The sequence below is a fragment of the Elephas maximus genome, chromosome 2 (assembly GCF_024166365.1).
Source record: "Elephas maximus indicus isolate mEleMax1 chromosome 2, mEleMax1 primary haplotype, whole genome shotgun sequence".
Lineage (NCBI taxonomy): Eukaryota > Metazoa > Chordata > Mammalia > Proboscidea > Elephantidae > Elephas > Elephas maximus.
Genome location: NC_064820.1, coordinates 75,212,859 through 75,232,260, shown reverse-complemented (window position 1 = coordinate 75,232,260; position 19,402 = coordinate 75,212,859). Strand labels below are relative to the sequence as shown.

At 37.4% G+C, this 19,402-nt stretch overlaps 1 protein-coding gene across 3 annotated transcripts in view; it reads right to left on the bottom strand.

Annotated features, from left to right (window-relative positions):
- The window catches only part of BDP1 (B double prime 1, subunit of RNA polymerase III transcription initiation factor IIIB), a 118,677-nt gene that overhangs the window by 26,589 nt on the left and 72,686 nt on the right, over positions 1–19,402 (bottom strand). For all 3 annotated transcript variants that reach the window (XM_049865228.1, XM_049865238.1, XM_049865246.1), the window contains exons 27-29: positions 2,516–2,552; positions 1,920–2,012; positions 343–568 (exon numbers count right to left, since the gene is read on the bottom strand). In XM_049865228.1, coding sequence (XP_049721185.1) covers positions 343–568; positions 1,920–2,012; positions 2,516–2,552 — 356 coding nt within the window. The remainder of the gene's footprint in view (positions 1–342; positions 569–1,919; positions 2,013–2,515; positions 2,553–19,402) is intronic.

Genomic DNA, 19,402 nt, shown 5'->3' with positions numbered 1-19,402 from the left:
GCTAAAATCACAAAGTAGTAACTTTACAAAAGGTCTTGAACAGGAAAGAGATTCTGGGCCCTGTTTGTAAAATACAGACTACCATTTACATAAAACTATTTCATTACCGCTTCAAAGACATACATATTGCTGTAATTTTAACTTGCAAATCATTAAAGTCAAACACAGTCAATCCTAACTGAAAGGGTGAGAAATGAAATTGTCTACTTTACATTTATTACAAGCATTACTCAAAGGTACTAACTAAATTGATGGTTGATAAAATTATTTTTTATGGGTTGAATACCATATTTTTTAGTAAAACTCGAAAGAAATAATAGTGTAATAAAAAGCAAATTCAACCTGGTTAGTGGAGCGTTTTCCTTTACTTTCTCCATTAAACCAATTTCTTCTCTAATACTTTGTTCCTCCAATACAATGCTGTCTTCTTCTAATGATGCAGGAGATATACTAATGACAGCTGAAGAAAGCTCCTGACTTTCATGAATAATGTTGTGTTTTATATTATCTGGGCTAGAAGGAATATGGCTGTTATCCTTTGAATAAATATCAGGAAGTACAACTATTCCTATTGCAGAAAAAAAAAATAGAAAATTAAAATTAACCCAATATAAATATATATAGAAATAAACTAATTTCTTCAACATTTAAAAAACCCACTGCCATCGAGTCAATTCCAACTCATACCAACCCTATAGGACAGAGCAGAACTGCCCGAGACAGCTTCCAAGGAGCACCTGGTCGATTCGAACTACTGACCTCTTGGTTAGCAACCGTAGCACTTAACCACTACGCCACCAGGGTTTTCAACTTTTAGTAATTTAAAAATTCTATACTATTTTAGGGAAGAAAGGCCTGGCAAACTACTTCTGAAAATAGCTAACGAAAATCCTATGGATCACAATGGTCTGATCCCATTGTTCATGGGTTCACTACGAGTAAGGGGTCGACTCAACAGCAGCTAACATTATTTTTTAAATTTGCTCTTTTTGGCTGCAAATGTAAATTTAAAATTTCATGTTTTATGCCAGGAATTTGACCTGCTATAAGCTTAAAAATGCTTACAGACTGAAAATGTGTGGTATTACAAGTAAAAATGAGTTTATTACTTTCAATAACTACATAATCTCAGATGGATTTGTACATGGGACTGCCTTAATTTACAATTTTTTAACAATTGTATTTTATGTTCTAGAGGTTTGTAACAAGCTCCATACTCTATCATTGAGACAAGAGCCCTAGAGAGAACACAAATCATACTTTCCTGATAAATACACGATTATGGGGCTAAAAGTCTAAGACCTTTTAAAATGAATGGCAAACCACTCATCACCCGTCACAATATTTACCAAGAACACAATTAGCATAATTATCCATTTAATGTTCTTAAAGTAAGAGATATTTAGTAAAGCATATTAGCTAATCTATAAATTCTGCCTAATATAAAAATCTGGGTTGAATTGTATCTTTTGGCTCTGTCAAAATTAGCAGTTTAAATTATTTCACTAAGTAACTAACTGTATTGCCACTTCATACCGCATTTGATTATCATGTAACTGTGAGGACCATCTAAAGCAGCAGCCTTTTGCTAAAGAAACCTGTGTAAAGTGATCAGTGATCAATAAGCTCAGTTAACCAATGATCTTTATGATGATAAAGCTAGAGGATTCACTAGATTAACTATTCCATGAATATAAATTATTCTTAATAAACTAAGTGCGATATTCAAAATGGCTGCCACTATACCTAAAAGGGTTCAGGAAGTTAGTAGATGGGTAAATGCACACATTATTACCCTTTCAGGAAAAACAAAGTGATGCCAATTTCAAATGTAAAGGGCAGGTATTCATTTGTCATTCGAATGTAGGTGTAATTTCTTAAAAGTTTCTTTTCTTGTTAGACTTATCTTTTATTCTTACCATCACCCTGTTCAGTACTGACTTCTGACTGCAACACTAGATCTCCCATTGTCAGTAAAGCTATAGCAGCTTCAGTGCTTCCATCGTTGGTACCTTGTGAGAAAATACACCAGCCTTACAACATAAGAATGAATCTGGAAATTTAAGTGTGCTTATTTATTTATTTACTTTTTTACTAAAAAAATATTTTTAATGCAGGTGTTTATCTTCCTGTAACAAATTTAAATATCCCCTATCCTTTACTGGGGTAATGTTTTGTTTAGGTTATATACTACAAATAAATAAATTTACTCACTGAAAATGCCTGCCCTTGCCCTCCCCCAATTAAACAGCTTAATGCCTTCAAAGAATATAGTATTATCTGTGCAAATCCAGAAAAATCCACCAGTAATGCTTCATTAAATGTTTAATTTTTGACTCACCTTCTAAAGTAACATTCCCAGAATCCAAATTTCCCCTAGAGATAATATATTCAACAGCTATATCTTTTTGTTCAACGACCTATAATTCTGACTCATTTACTAGCTACCGCTACTCCTGAATCACTGTGCTATTATTTACCAAGCAGTTTTAGTAGTTTCCTTGTTAACAGTTACCTATTTCATCTTGGGTATGTTCATCTGTGGTCATTTCCTAAAAGAGAAAAAAAGATATGTAACATCTACTTTTCCAAGTACATGTTCTATTTCTCAAATAGCACTACATTTCACAGGTCTTCCTATACTTTTAATTACAATACTGATAAATTTTTCCCCCTTAATTTATCATTCATAAAGTTCATAGACAAGCAGAAAAAATTTAAGTCAATTTTTTAAATTTTATTTTCTTGTTCTTAAGAATATACGTAGCAAAACATAGACTAATTCAACCATTCCTACATGTACATTTCAGTGACACTGAACTGTGTAACCATTCTCACCCTTCTCTTCTGACTTATTCTTACCCATTAACAGGAACTCATTCCTGCTAAGGTTCCTATCTAATTTTTTGATTTGCTGTTGTCACTTTGATCCAATACAAATAGTTCTTAAAAGAGCATAATGCTCAAGGCAGATGTTTTTTTACTAGTTAAGCTAAACTACTGTTTGCTTTCAGAAGACTTCAGGGGATATTTCTGGTTTAAGATTTAAAGATTATCTCAGGGCGATCGTTTCAGGGATTCATCCAACTTTCATGGCGCCTGGAGTCCATGAGAATTTGAAATTCTGTTCTGCATTTCCCCTCTTTTTCATCAGGATTATTCTATGGAATCTTTGATCAAAATGTTCAATAATGGTAGTCAGGTACCATCCAGTTCTTCTGGTCTCATGGCAAAGGAGGCAGTTGTTCATGGAGGCAATTATCCACACATTCCATATCCTCCTCCTATTCCTGACTTCCTTCTTCTTCTGTTGTACCAGATGAATAGACGCCAATTGTTGTGCCTTGGATGGCCATTTGGAAGCTTTTAAGATCCTAGGCACTGCAGAAGCACTAAACACATTACTAGGCCAATTACTTGGGATGAAACTATGTCCCTAAACCTCCAAACCAAGAAGCCAAATACTACAAGGTTTTTGGTTTTACATAAGCAGCTTCAGCAGCTATTCCTTTTTGACTTTGTTGTAAATATGTCTATCACACAGCTTTTGCTGATTCAACTTTTTACAGGTATACAACTTATTGAGAGCAATTAAAATAATCAGCTGTGCAACCCTATCCTTAAGCACCACGATATTTCCATCACCATTAACTCCCTCCCCTTTTCCCTTCCCACCCCTGGAAATCACTAAATAAACTTTGGTTTCTATACATTTGCCTTTTCTTGTATTTTTATATAAGTGAGGTCATATAATATTTGTCCTTCTGTGAATGACTTATTTCACTCAGCATAATGTCTTCCAGCTCCATCAAATATTGTAGCGTGTATCGAGACTTCATTTCTCCTACTGGCTGAGTAGAATCCCATTGTATGTATGTATCACATTTTGTTTATCCATTCATCTGCTGATGTGCATTTAGGTTGTTTCCAACTTTCGACTACTGTAAATAGTACTGCAATGAACTATGGTGTACAAGTTCTGTTTGATCTTCTGCTTTCAAGTCTTTTGGGTATATACCTAGGAGTGGAATTGCTGCATCATATGGCAGTTCTGTTTTCATTTTTTAAGAAAATGCCGTAATCTTTTCACAAGGGCTGTACCATTTTGCATTCCCACCAGCAATGTGTAAGAGTTCTAATTTCCTCACAGCCTTGCCAACATTTGCTACTTTCTGTTTTTTAATCTTAGCCACCCCAGTGGGAGTGAAATGGTATCTCACTGTGGCTTTGATTTGCATCTCCTGATAACTAATGATACTGAGCATCTTTTCCTGTGTTTGGTGGTCATTTGAATGTCCTCTTTGATGAAATACCCATTCAATTCCTTTGGTCATTTTATGATTGGGTTATTTCTTTTTTTATTGTTAAGTTGTCAAAGTCTTATATATATATTGCCTTATTGGATTCTTGTTGGATGTATGGTTTCCAAAGACATTCTCCCCATCAGTAGCTTGGCTTTGAATTTTCTTGGTAGTTTTTCAAGTTTTTTTCAGTAGTCTTTTTTGTTTTGATGAACAATAAGTTTTTAATTTTTATGAGGCCCCATTTATTTTGTCTTTTGCTGTTTGTACTTTTGTTATTATATTAGATAATCCACTGTTAAAAGCTAGGCCCAAGAGCACTGCCTCTGCATTTTCTTCTAAAAATTTTATGGTGTTAATTTGCACATTTAGGTCCTTAACCCACTCTGAATTTATTTTTTGTGTATGGTGTAAAAGCTAAATTATTTTGTCTTGTCTCTTGATCCTTATTTTGCCTTATCCTTGTATTGTACACAAATTTTAAATCTGATCATATTGTTATAGACATCTGCCATTCTTAAGTACTTTTTCACGTTCATAATCCTTCAACTCTAGTCATATTTGCTGTCGGTTTTACCCAAAGCAAACTAAGATCTGAGGAGTATCTTACACTTTTACAATGCTAGGTGGATGAAAACCTAAATGAATTTTAATAAATCAAAAAGTTATTAGGATTTACAAAATAATTCTATTATGAAAACATTCTGCATCCCACTTTGAAATGTGGCGTCTGGGGTCTTAAATGCTAACAAGCGGCCATCTAAGATGCATCAATTGGTCTCAACCCACCTGGATCAAAGGACAATGAAGAACACCAAGGTCACACGATAACTAAGAGCCCAAGAGACAGAAAGGGCCACATGAACCAGAGACCTACATCATCCTGAGACCAGAAGAACTAGTTGGTGCCCGGCCACAACCGATGGCTGCCCTGACAGGGAGCACAACAGAGAACCCCTGAGGGAGCAGGAGATCAGTGGGATGCAGACCCCAAATTCTCATAAAAAGACCATACTTAATGGTCTGACTGAGACTACAGGAATCCCGGCGGCCATGGTCTCCAGACCTTCTGTTGGCACAGGACAGGAACCATCCTCGAAGACAACTCATCAGACATGAAAGGGACTGGTCAGTGGGTGGAAGAGAGATGCTGATGAAGAGTGAGCTAATTATATCAGGTGGACACTTGAGATTGTGTTGGCGTCTCTTGTCTGGAGGGGGGATGGGAGGATAGAGAGAGTTGGAAGCTGGCAAAATTGTCATGAAATGAGAGACTGAAAGGGCTGACTCATTGTGGGGAGAGCAAGTGGGAGTATGGAGTAAGATGTATGTAAACTTATATGTGACACACTGATTGGATTTGTAAACGTTCACTTGAAGCTTAATAAAAGTTAATAAAAAAAAAAAGTTATTAGGATTTAGAGAGCCAATAGAGAGAGAAAGAACCCCTGGAGGTGAAGTCCTGAATTTGGACTTTTAGCCTACTTTACTGTGAGGAAATGAATTTTTCTTTGTCAAAGACAAAAAAAAAAAAAGTTATATAAACTCAACAAACAATAATCAGTTGAGATCCAGCAATGAACAATCTGAAAATTAGGAAAATAAATTCATTTATATTAGCAACTAAAAGGATAAGATATCAGAGGAGAGGGGCAGGGCCAAGACAACAGAACAGCCAGATGCTTCTGGCTATCCCTCTTATAACAAAGATCCAAAAAATCAAGTGAAACGATTTTATTTACGACTAGAGAGAAGCCCTGAACATCAAAGGCAAAGTTAGAAAACGGACTAAGTGGCAGGGGGACAGAGAGACAGTTCAGAAGTGGAGAGGAGTTACCAGACCTGAATCGCTGGGATCCCTCAGGCACCATTCCCGGGAGCGGTTGTAGCGGGCTGGTAGTAGCATTCGGCCACAGTTTCCTCAGGGAAAGCAGCCAGCCACACAGCCTACTCACACCTCCAGACCCAGAGGACGGAGCTGTCAGCAAAAGCTAAGTACTTGCGTATATTTTACCGCTCCCCCCACCCTCAAGCTGGCTTCAGTGCCTATTGACTTCCCTGGGCGGGAGATAGGCCCATTTGAGAACCGTGGGCCATGCTCCCGGACATGGATAAGGAATAAATTCACAGCACAGGGAAAGATAATCTGACAGCTCCACTAACCTGGGGAGCTCAGGATAGAAGTGGTTACTGTCCAGGCATAAACAGTCTGTGGATTTCGAATACCTTTCCCCTCTGCATGGACCTGTAGGGGCCTATTTCAGGAGAACAGGCCCTTGCTAACAGACTGCAACTGTTTAAGCTGTGTGGTGGAGAGGTAGGTGTTTGATATTTGACACCGCTTTGCCTATTAAACAGGGTCCTCACCTACCCACACCAGGGGCATAAGGACTGGTGGCACCACTCAGGTCATCCAGCCACCTGTGACAAGGGTACGAGGAAAACTGATACCTCCCAGTCCTTACAACCAAAAGCACTGGGTGCCCATGGTCCATCTGCAGAACCCACCCACCTGTATGCTCCAGGGAACTAGGACACACTTTCCTCAGAGACACTCAGGGGATGCTTCTCACCCCCTACCTTCTTCAGAGCATGACCCCCTGCTGCAACCAGATACTGGTAACTACACCAAACACCCCTGCCCCTCTAAGACTGTAGGACAGAGTCTGTACCACAAACTTGATGACCAGCTACCTGGACACCTGAGCTGAATCCACAAAAGAAAAGTGAATGGACTCACAAACTCATATACCTGATAACAGCTCTAGCTATCTGGTGACGGGGTGTTAGAGCTCCAAAAGAGAAAATAATCAAGATAGCTCACTCAACCAACCCATTTCGGCATATCAACACAAAACGTAGCAAGAAACTAACATACAGTAAGCAAACAAAAAATAAACTAATACAATAACTTATAGATGGCTTGGAGACAACAGTCAATATCAAACCACATAAAGAAGCTGACCATGATTGCTTCAACAAGCTCTCAAAACACAGAATCAAAGGATCTTCTGGATGAAGGTGCATTCCTAGAGTTACTGGATACAGAATTCAAAAGATTAATATACAGAACTCTTCAAGACATCAGGAAGGAGATCAGGCAATATGCAGAACAACCCAAGGAACACACAGATAAAGCAGTTAAGAAATTAAAAGATTACTCAAGAACATAATGAAAAATTTAATAAGCTACAAGAATTCACAGAGAGACAGCAGTCAGAAATTCAGAACATTAACAATAAAATTATAGAATTAGACAACTTAGCAGAAAGTCAGAGGAGTAGAATTTAGCAAGTAGGAAAGAGAATTGGTGACTGCGAAGATAAAGCACTTGGCACAAAAACATTTGAAGAAAAATCAGATAAAAGAATCTTTAAAAAATGAAGAAACTTTAAGAATCATATGGCACTCTATCAAGAGAACAAACCTACAAGTGACTGGAGTACCAGAACAGGGAGGGATAACAGAAAATACAGAGGGAATTGTTGAAGATTTGTTGGCAGAAAACTTCCCTGTTATCATGAAAGATGAGAAGATATCAACCCAAGATGATGATCAGATGTCACATAAGGTAGATTTTAAAAGAAAGTCACCAAGACATATTATAATCAAACTTGCCAAAAACCAAAGATAAAGAATTTTAAGAGCACCTAAGGAGAAACAAAAAAAAAATCACCTACAAAGGAGAGCCAATAAGAATAAGATCGGACTACTCAGGTGAAACCATGCAGGCAAGAAGGCAATGGGATGACTTATATAAAGCACTGATGGAAAAAAACTGCCAGCCAAGAATTATTTATCCCGCAAAACTGTTTCTCAAATATGAAGGTGAAATTAGGACATTTCCAAGTAAACAGATGTTTAGGGAACACGTAAAAACCAAACCAAAACTATAGGAAATACTAAAGGGAGTTCTTTGGTTGGAAAATCAATAGTGTCAGGCATCAACCCAAGACTAGAACAATGGACAGAGCAATCAGATGTCAAAACAGACAGGGAAATCACAAAAATAAATCGAGATAAAAAAATGCTCAAAACAGGGAAATGGCAATGTCATTATGTAAAAGACGACAACATTAAAATAATAAAGACAGACTAAAAAACATAATAATAGATCTTTCATATGGACAGAAAGACAAGGCAATACAAAGAAATAAAAGTTAGGTTTAAACTTACAAAAATAGAGGTAAATATTAAGGTAACCACAAAGGAGGCTAACTCTCCTATTCATCAAAATAAAATACAAGAAAAAAATAGAGACTCAGCAAAAACAAAATCAACAACAACAAGGAAAAGACAATATTTAAACTACTCAGCACAAAAAATTAAGTGGGAAAAACAATCTGTCAACAACACACAAAAAAAGACATCAAAATGACAGCACTAAACTCATACCTATCCATAATCACGCTGAATGTAAATGGACTAAATGCACAGATAAAGAGAGACAGTGGCAGAAGGGATGAAAAAACAAGATCCGTCTATATGCTGCCTACAAGAGAAACACCTTAGATATAGAGACACAAACAAATTAAAAATGAAAGGATGGAAAAAAATATATCAAGCAAACAACAATCACAAAAGAGCAGGAGTGGCAATATTAACTTCTGACAAAACAGACTTTGAAGTTAAATCTACCACAAAGGATAAGGAAGAACACTATATAATGATTACAGGGACAATATACCAGGAGGATATAACCATGTGAAATATTTATGCACCCAATGACAGAGCTGCAAGATACACGAAACAAACTCTAACAGTAGGAGACTTCAACACACCACTTTCGGTGAAGGACAGGACATCCAGAAAGAAGATCAGTAAAGACAAGGAAGATCTAAATGCCACAATCAACCAACTTGACCTTATAAACATATACAGAACACTCCACCGAACCGCAGCCAAGTATACTTTCTTTTCTAGTGCACACATAACATTCTTTAGAACAGACCACGTATTAGGTCATAAAGCAAGCCTTAGCAGAATCCAAAACATCGAAATATTACAAAGCATCTTCTCTTAACATAATGCAATAACAGTTGAAATCAATAATAGAAAAAAAGCAGGAAAAAGAAATCAAACACATGGAAGCTGAACAATACCCTGCTCAAAAAACACTGGATTATAGAAGACATTAAGGATGAAATAAAGAAATTCATTGAATCCAATGAGAATGAAAACACTTCATATCAGAATCTTTGGGACACAGCAAAAGCGGTGCTCAGAGGCCAATTTATATCAATAAATGCACAGATACAAAAAGAAGAAGGGCCAAAATCAAAGAATTATCCCTAAAACTTGAACAAACAGAAAGAAAGCAACAAAAGAAACCTTCAGGCACTAGAACAAAGGAAATAATAAAAATCAGAGCACAACTAAATGAAACAGAAAACATAAAAACAACTGAAAGAGTTAACAAGACCAAAAGCTGGTTCCTTGAAAAAAATTAACAAAATTGATAAACCACTGGCGAAACTGACAAAAGAAAAACAGGAGAGGAAGCAAATAACCCAAATGAGATGGGTGATATTACAAAAGACCCAACTGAAATTAAAAGAATCATATCAGATTACTATGAAAAATTGTACTCTAATTTGAAAACCTAGAAGAAATAGACGAATTCCTAGAAACACACTACCTACCTAAAATAACACAAACAGAGGTAGAACAAATAAATAGACCCATAACAAAAGAAGAGATTGAAAAGGTAATGCAAAAACTCTCAACAAAATAAAGCCCTGGTTCGGACAGCTTCACTGCAGAGTTCTACCAAACTTTCACAGAAGAGTTAACACCACTACTACTAAAGGTATTTCAGAGCATAGAAAAACACGAAATACTACCAAACTCATTCTATGAAGCCACCATATCCCTGATACCAAAACCAGGTAAAGACATCACAAAGAAAGAAAATTATAGACCTATATCCCTCATGAACGTAGACGCAAAAATCCTCAACAAAATTCTAGCCAATAGAGTTCAACAACATATCAAAAAAATAACTCACCATGACCAAATGGGATTCATACCAGGTATGCAGGGATGGTTCAACATTAGAAAAACAATTAATGCAATCCACCACATAAATAAAACAAAAGACAAGAATCACATGATTTTATCCATTGATGCAGAAAAGGTATTTGACAAAGTTCAACACTCATTCCTGACAAAAATTCTCAGCAAAATGGGAATAGAAGGAAAATTCCTCACCATAATAAAGGGCATTTATATAAAGCCAACAGCCAACATCACCCTAAATGGAGAGAGCCTGAAAACATTCCCACTGAGATCGGGGACCAGACAAGGATGGCCTTTATCACCACTCTTATTCAACGTTGTGCTGGAAGTCCTAGCCAGAGCAACTAGGCTAGATAAAGAAATAAAGAGCATCCAGATTGTCAAGGAAGAAGTAAAAGTATCTCTAGTTGCAGATGACATGATCTTATACACAGAAAACCCTAAGGAATCCTCCAGAAAACTACTGAAACTAATAGAAGAGTTCAGCAGAGTATCGGGATACAAGATAAACATACAAGTATCAGTTGGATTCCTCTACACCAACAAAAAGAACATCGAAGAGGATATCACCAAATCAATGCCATTTACAGTAGCCCCCAAGAAGATAAAACACTTAGGAATAAATCTTACCAGAGATGTGAAAGACTTATACAAAGAAAACTACAGTACACTTCTGCAAGAAAACAAGAGACTTCCATACATGGAAAAACACACCTTGCTCATGGATAGGAAGACTCAACCTTGTAAAAATATCTATTCTACTAAAAGCTACCTATAGGTACAATGCCATTACAATCCAAATTCCAATGACATTTTTTAATGAGCTGGAGAAACAAATTACCAACTTCATATACAAGGGAAAGACGCCCCAGATAAATAAAGCATTACTGAAAAAGAAGAAGAAAGTGGGAGGTCCACTCTACCTGATTTTAGAACCTATTATACCACCACAGTAGTCAAAACAGCCTGGTACTAGTACAACAGACACACAGACCAATGGAACAGAATTGAGAATCTAGACATAAATCCATCCACATATGAACAGTTGATATTTGACAAAGGCCAAAAGTCAGTCAAATGGGGAAAAGACAGTCTTTTTAGCAAATGGTGCTGGCATAACTGGATATCCATCCACAAAAAAATGAAACAAGACCCATACCTTATACCATGCACAAAAACTAACTCAAAATGGACCAAAGACCTAAATAGAAAATCTAAAATGATAAAGATCATGGAAGAAAAAATAGGGACAACACTAGGAGCCCTGATACATGGCATGAACAGTATACAAAACATTACTAACAATGCAGAAGAGAAACCAGGTAACTGGGAGCTCCTAAAAAATCAAACACCTATGCTCATCCAAAGACTTCACCAAAAGAGTAAAAAGACTCCCTAGAGAATGGGAGAAAGTTTTTAGCTATGACATTTCTGATCAGCACCTGATCTCTAAAATCTACATGATACTCCAAAAACTCAACTACAAAAAGATAAATAACCCAATTAAAAAATGGGCAAAGGATATGAACAGGAATGTCACTAAAGACGACATTGAGGTAGCTAATAGATACATGAGGAAATGCTCACAATCATTAGCCATTAGAGAAATGTAAATCAAAATTATAATAGATTCCATCTCACTCCAACAAGGTTGGCATTAATCTAAAAAACACAAAATAATAAATGTTGGATAGGTTTTGGAGAGACCGGAACACTTATACAGTGCTGGTGGGAATGTAAAATGGTACAACCACTTGGAAATCTATCGGTGCTTCCTTAAAAAACTAGAAATAGAACTACCATAGGATCCAGCAATCCTACTCCTCGGAATATATCCTAGAAAAATAAGAACCCTTGCACGAACAGATATTTGCACACTCATGTTCACTGCAGCACTGTTTACAATAGCAAAAAGATGGAAGCAACCAAGGTGCCCATCAACAGATGAATGGATAAATTACAGTATAGTCACATAATGGAATACTATGCATAAAGAGCAATGATGAACCCGTCAAACATTTCATAACATGAAGGAATCTGGAAGGCATTATGCTGAACGAAATTAGTCAGCTGGAAAAGGACAAATATTGTATAAGACCACCATTTTAAGAACTCGAGAAATAGTTTAAATACAGAAGAAAATATTCTTTGATGGTTACGAGGGAGGTGAGGGAGGGAGGAGTTTTCACTATTTAGATAGTAGATAAGAACTACTTTAGGTGAAGGGAAAGACAACACACAATACAGGAGAGGTCAGCACAAAAGGATTAAACCAAAAGCAAAGAAGGTCCTGAATAAACTGAATGCTTCAAAGGCCAGCGTAGCAGGGGTGGAGGGTATGAGGACCATGGTTTCAGGGGACATCTATGTCAACTGGCATAGTAAAATCTATTAAGAAAACATTCTGCACGCCACTTTGGAGAGTGGTGTCTGGGGTTTTAAACGCTAGCCAGCAGCCATCTAAGATGCATCAATTGGTTTCAACCCACCTGGAGCAAAGGAGAATGAAGAACACCAACGACACAAGGTAATTATGAACCCAAGAGGCAGAAATGGCCACATAAAGCCGAGACTACATTAGCCTGAGACCAGAAGAACTAGATGGTGCCTGGCAACAACCGGTGACTGTCCTGACAGGGAACACAACAAAGAACCCCTGAGGGAGCAGGAAAGCACTGGGATGCAGACCCCAAATTCTCATAAAAAGACCAGACTTAATGGTCTGGCTGAGACTAGAAAGACCCCGGAGGCCATTCCCAAAGCTAACTCTTCAGACAGGGATTGGACGGGACTATGGGACAGACAATGATACTGGTGAAGAATGAGCTTTTTGGATCAAGTACACACGAGACTATGTTGGCATCTCCTGTCTGAATGGGAGATGAGAGGGTAGAGGGGGTCAGCAGCTGGCCGAACGGACACAAAAAGCAAGAGTGGAAAAAAAAAGAAAATTACAGACCTATATCCCTCATGAACATAGATGCAAAAATCCTCAACAAAATTCTAGCCAATAGAATTCAACAACATATCAAAAATTAATCCACCACGACCAAGTGGGATTTATACCAGGTATGCAGGGCTGGTTTAATATTAGAAAAACCATTAATGTAATCCACCACATAAATAAAACAAAAGACAAAAACCACATGATCTTATCAATTGATGCAGAAAAGGCATTTGGCAAAGTCCAACACCCATTTAAGATAAAAGCTCTCACCAAAATAGGAATTGAAGGAAAATTCCTCAACATAATAAAGGGCATCTATACAAAGCCAACAGCCAACATCACTCTAAATGGAGAGAGCCTGAAAGCATTTCCCTTGAGAACGGGAACCAGACAAGGATGCCCTTTATCACTGCCCTTATTCAACATTGTGCTAGAGGTCCTAGCCAGAGCAATTAGGCTAGACAAAGAAATAAAGGGCATCTGGATTGGCAAGGAGGAAGTAAAATTATCTCTAGTTGCAGATGACATGATCTTATACAAAGAAAACCCTAAGGAATCCTCCAGAAAACTACTGAAACTAATAGAAGAGTTTGGCAGAGTCTCAGGTTATAAGATAAACATACAAAAATCACTTGGATTCCTCTACATCAACAAAAAGAACACTGAAGAAATAACCAAATCAATACCATTCACAGTAGCCCACAAGAAGATTAAACACTTAGGAATAAATCTTACCGAAGATGTAAAAGACCTATACAAAGAAAACTACAAAGTACTACTACAAGAAATTAAAAAGGACCTACTTAAGTGGAAAAACACACCTTGCTCATGGATAGGAAGACTTAACATAGTAAAAATGTCTATTCTACCAAAAGCCATCTAGACATACAATGCACTTCCAATCCAAATTCCAATGTCATTTTTTAGTGTGATGGAGAAACAAATCACCAACTTCATATGGAAGGGAAAGAAGCCTCGGATAAGCAAAAAAAAAAAAAAGCATTACTGAAAAAGAAGAAGAAAGTGGGAGGCCTCACTCTACCTGATTTCACAACCTATTATACAGCCACAGTAGTCAAAACAGCCTGGTACTGGTACAACAACAGACACATAGACCAATGGAACAGAATTGAGAACCCAGATATAAATCCATCCACAAATGAAAAAAAAAATGAGCAGCTGATATTTGACAAAGGCCAAGTGTCAGTTAATTGGGGAAAAGAGAGTCTTTTTAACAAATGGTGCTGGCATAACTGGATATCCACTTGCAAAAAAATGAAACAGGACCCATACCTCACACCATGCACAAAAACTAACTCCAAGTGGATCAAAGACCTAAACATAAAGACTAAAACGATAAAGATCATGGAAGAAAAAATAGGGACAACCTTAGGAGCCCTAATACAAGGCATAAACAGAATACAAAACATTACCAAAAATGACGAAGAGAAACCAGATAACTGGGAGCTCCTAAAAATCAAACACCTATGCTCATCTAAAGACTTCACCAAAAGAGTAAAAAGACCACCTACAGACTGGGAAAGAATTCTCAGCTATGACATCTCCGACCAGCACCTGATCTCTAAAATCTGTATGATTCTGTCAAAACTCAACCACAAAAAGACAAACAACCCAATCAAGAAGCAGGCAAAGGATATGAACACGCACTTCACTAAAGAAGATATTCAGGCAGCTAACAGATACATGAGAAAATGCTCTCGATCATTAGCCATTAGAGAAATGCAAATTAAAACTACGATGAGATTCCATCTCACCCCAACAAGGCTGGTATTAATCCAAAAAACACAAAATAATAAATGTTGGAGAGGCTGCGGAGAGATTGGAACTCTTATACACTGCTGGTGGGAATGTAAAATGGTACAACCACTTTGGAAATCTATCTGTCGTTTTCTTAAAAAGTTAGAAATAGAACTACCATACAACCCAGAAATCCCACTCCTCGAAATATACCCTAGAGAAATAAGAGCCTTCACACAAACAGATATATGCACACCCATGTTTACTGCAGCTCTGTTTACAATAGCAAAAAGCTGGAAGCAGCCAAGGTGTCCATCAACAGATGAATGGGTAAATAAATTGTGGTCTATTCACACAATGGAATACTACGCATCCATAAAGAACAGTGACGAATCTGTGAAACATTTCATAACATGGAGGAACCTGGAAGGCATTATGCTGAGCGAAATTTGTCAGAGGCAAAAGGACAAATATTGTATAAGACCACTATTATAAGATCTTGAGAAATAGTATAAACTGAGAAGAACACATACCTTTGTGGTTACGAGGGGAGGAGGGAGCGAGGGTGGGAGAGGGTTTTTTTACTGATTAGTTAGTAGATAAGAACTGCTTTAGGTGAAGGGAAGGACAATACTCAATACATGGAAGGTCAGCTCTACTGGACTGGAGCAAAAGCAAAGAAGTTTCCAGGATAAACTGAATGCTTCAAAGGTCAGCGGAGCAAGGGCGGGGGTTTGGGGACGATGGTTTAAGGGGACTTCTAAGTCAACTGGCAAAATAATTCTATTATGAAAACATTCTGCATCCCACTTTGAAATGTGGCATCTGGGGTCTTAAACGCTAACAAGCGGCCATCTAAGATGCATCAATTGGTCTCAACCCACCTGGATCAAAGGACAATGAAGAACACCAAGGTCACACGATAACTAAGAGCCCAAGAGACAGAAAGGGCCACATGAACCAGAGACCTACATCATCCTGAGACCAGAAGAACTAGTTGGTGCCCGGCCACAACCGATGACTGCCCTGACAGGGAGCACAACAGAGAACCCCTGAGGCAGCAGGAGATCAGTGGGATGCAGACCCCAAATTCTCACAAAAAGACCATACTTAATGGTCTGACTGAGACTATAGGAATCCTGGCGGTCATGGTCCCCAAACCTTCTGTTGGCCCAGGACAGGAACCATTCCTGAGGACAACTCATCAGACATGAAAGGGACTGGACAGTCGGTAGGAGAGAGATGCTGATGAAGAGTGAGCTATTTGTATCAGATGGACACTTGAGACTGTGTTGGCATCTCCTGTCTGAAGGGGGGATGGGAGGATAGAGAGAGTTGGAAGCTGGCAAAATGGTCACGAAAGGAGAGACTGACTGAAAGGGCTGACTCATTAGGGGGAGAGCAAGTGGGAGTACGGAGTAAGGTGTATATAAACTTATATGTGACAGTTTGACTTCATTTGTAAACGTTCACTTGAAGCTCAATAAAAGTTAAGAAAAAAAGTGAGAGTGGACAGAAGGAATGTGCTGTCTCATTAGGGGGAGAGCAATTAGGTATATATAGCAACGTGTTTGTAAATTTTTGTATGAGAGTCTGACTTGATTTGTAAACTTTCACTTAAAGCACAACTAAAAAAAGAAGAATAAAATATCTAGGAATAAATTTAACCAGGAGGTCAAAGACTTGTACACTGAAAATTACAAAAAGCTGCTAAAAGAAATTAAGGATGACCTAAATAAATGGAAAGACACCCATGTTCAAAGATTGGAAGACTTCATATTGTTAAAATACCAATACTACCCAAAGCAATCTATGGATTCAACAAAATCACTAAGTTCCAGTACCTCTTTTTTTGCAGAAATGGAAAAGCTGATCCTCCAATTCATATGGAATTACAAGAGATCTAGAACAGCCAAAACAATCCCGAAAAAAGAAGGATAAAGGAGGATTCACATGTCTCAATTTCAAAACTTACTACAAAACAACAGTAATCAAGATAGTGTGATCCCAGCACAATGACAGACATACAGATCAATGAGATAGAACTGAGAGTCCAGAAATAAACCTATAGTCAACAGTCAATTGATTTCGACAAGGTTACCAAGACCTTTCAATACAGAAAGACCACTATCAACAAATGGATAAATGAATAACCACATGCAAGAGAATGAAGTTAAACCCTCAACTCATACCATATATAAAATGTAACTCTAGAGGGATCAAGATATAAATTATTAAGAGCTAAAACTGTAAAACTCCTGGAAGAACGCAGGAGTAAATCTTTTGGAGCTTAGATTTGGCAAAGGATTCTTAGATATGACCCTAAAAGCACAAGCAACAAAAGAAAAAAATAGGTAAACTGGACTGTATCAAAATTAAATTCTTTTTGCCTCAAAGGATACCATATCAATAAAGTAAAAGGGCAACCCACAGAATGGGAGACATTTGAAAATCATATATCTGATAAGGGGGTAGTAATCAGATACATAAAGAGTTCAGAAATAAAGAGGCAACCTAATTTAAAATGGGCAAAGAATATGAATAGACATTTCTCCAAAGAAGATACATGGCCAGTAAACACATGAAAAGATGCTCAGCACTATTAATTATAAGGGAAATGCAAATCAAAATCATAGCGATACCACTTCATACCCATTAGGATGGCTAGAATCAAAAAGTCAGATCAACAAGCATTAGTGAGGATGTGGAGAAATCAGAACTTTCACATACTACTGGTGGAAATGTAAAATGTTGCCGTCACTTTGGAGAATAGTCTGACAGTTCCTCACATGGTTAGACACAGAGTGACCATACGATCCAGCAATTCCATTCCTAGGTATAGACCTAGGAGAAATGAAAACATTATATTCACACAGAAACTTATACATGAATGTTCATAGCAGCATTATCCATAATAGCCAAAAAGTGGAAACAACCCAAATGTCCATCAATGGATAAGTGGATAAACAAAATGTGGTATATTCACTATGTAATGCTGGTATTGTTAGGTGCCATTAAGTTGGCTCCAACTCATAGTGACCTTATGTATGACAGAATAGAACGGTATCACTCAGTCATAAAAAGGAATGAAGTACTAATATATGCTACAACACAGATGAACCTTGAAAACATGCTAAGTTAAAGAAGACAGTCACAAAACACCACATACTATATGATTCCATTCATATCAAAGTCCAGAATAGGGAAATTTACAGAGATAGAAAGTACGTTAGTAGCTGCTCACTGCTGGGAGTAAGGGATGGGGATATAGGGGGTAATAACTAAAGGGTATAGGGTTTATTTCTAAGGCGATGAAAATGTTCTAAAATTGATTGTGGTAATGATTGCACATATCCATGAATATACTAAAAACAACTGAATCCTACACTTTAAATGGATAAAGTGTATGGTGTATAGTATCTGAAGTACATTTCAACAAAGCTGTTTTAAAAAAGTTAATTTATGTGGTGAATTACATTAATTGATTTTCTAATATACAACCATCCTTGCATACCTGGTATGAATCCTACCTGGCCGTGGTATATTATTGTTTTGATATAATGCCGAATTCTCTTGACTAGAATTTTGTTTAGAATTTTTGCATCTATATTCGAGAGATACTGGTCTGTAATTTTCTTTTTTTGTGGTGTTCTTTTTCTTTTTTTTTTGCCTGGTTTTGGTATCAGTGTTATGTTGACTTCATAGAACAAGTTCAGAAATATCCCTTCCTTTCCTATGTTCTGAAACAGTTTGAGTAGTACTGCTGTAAACTCTTTTCTGAATGTTCGGTAAATTCTCCAGTGAAGCCATCTGGGCTAGGGCTTTTGGGAGGGGAGGGTTTTTTTTTTTTTATTACCTATTCAATCTTTTCTCGTTAAGGGTCTTTTCAGATTTTCAACATCAGTTTGTGTTAGTTTGGGTAGGCAGTGTGGAACAAATGAAAAAAAAAGAAAATAACAAATGTTGGAGGCCATACGGACATTGGAACTCTTACACACTGCTGGTAGGAACACAAAATGGTACAGCCATTTTGGAAAATGATACGCTGCTTCCTTAGAAACCTAGAAATAGAAATACCATATGATCCAGCAATCCTACTCTAGAAATATATCCTAGAGAAATAAGAGTCGTCACACTAATAGACATATGCACATCCACGTTCATTGCAGCATTGTTCATACTAGCAAAAAGATGGAAACAGCCTATATGGCCATCAACAGATGAATGGATAAACTGGTACATACACACGATGGAATACTGCACAATGATAAAGAACAATGATGAATCCGTGAAGCACCTCACAACGTGGATGAATCTGCAGGGCATTATGCTGAGTGAAATAAATCGGGACAAATATTGTATGAGACCATTACTATAA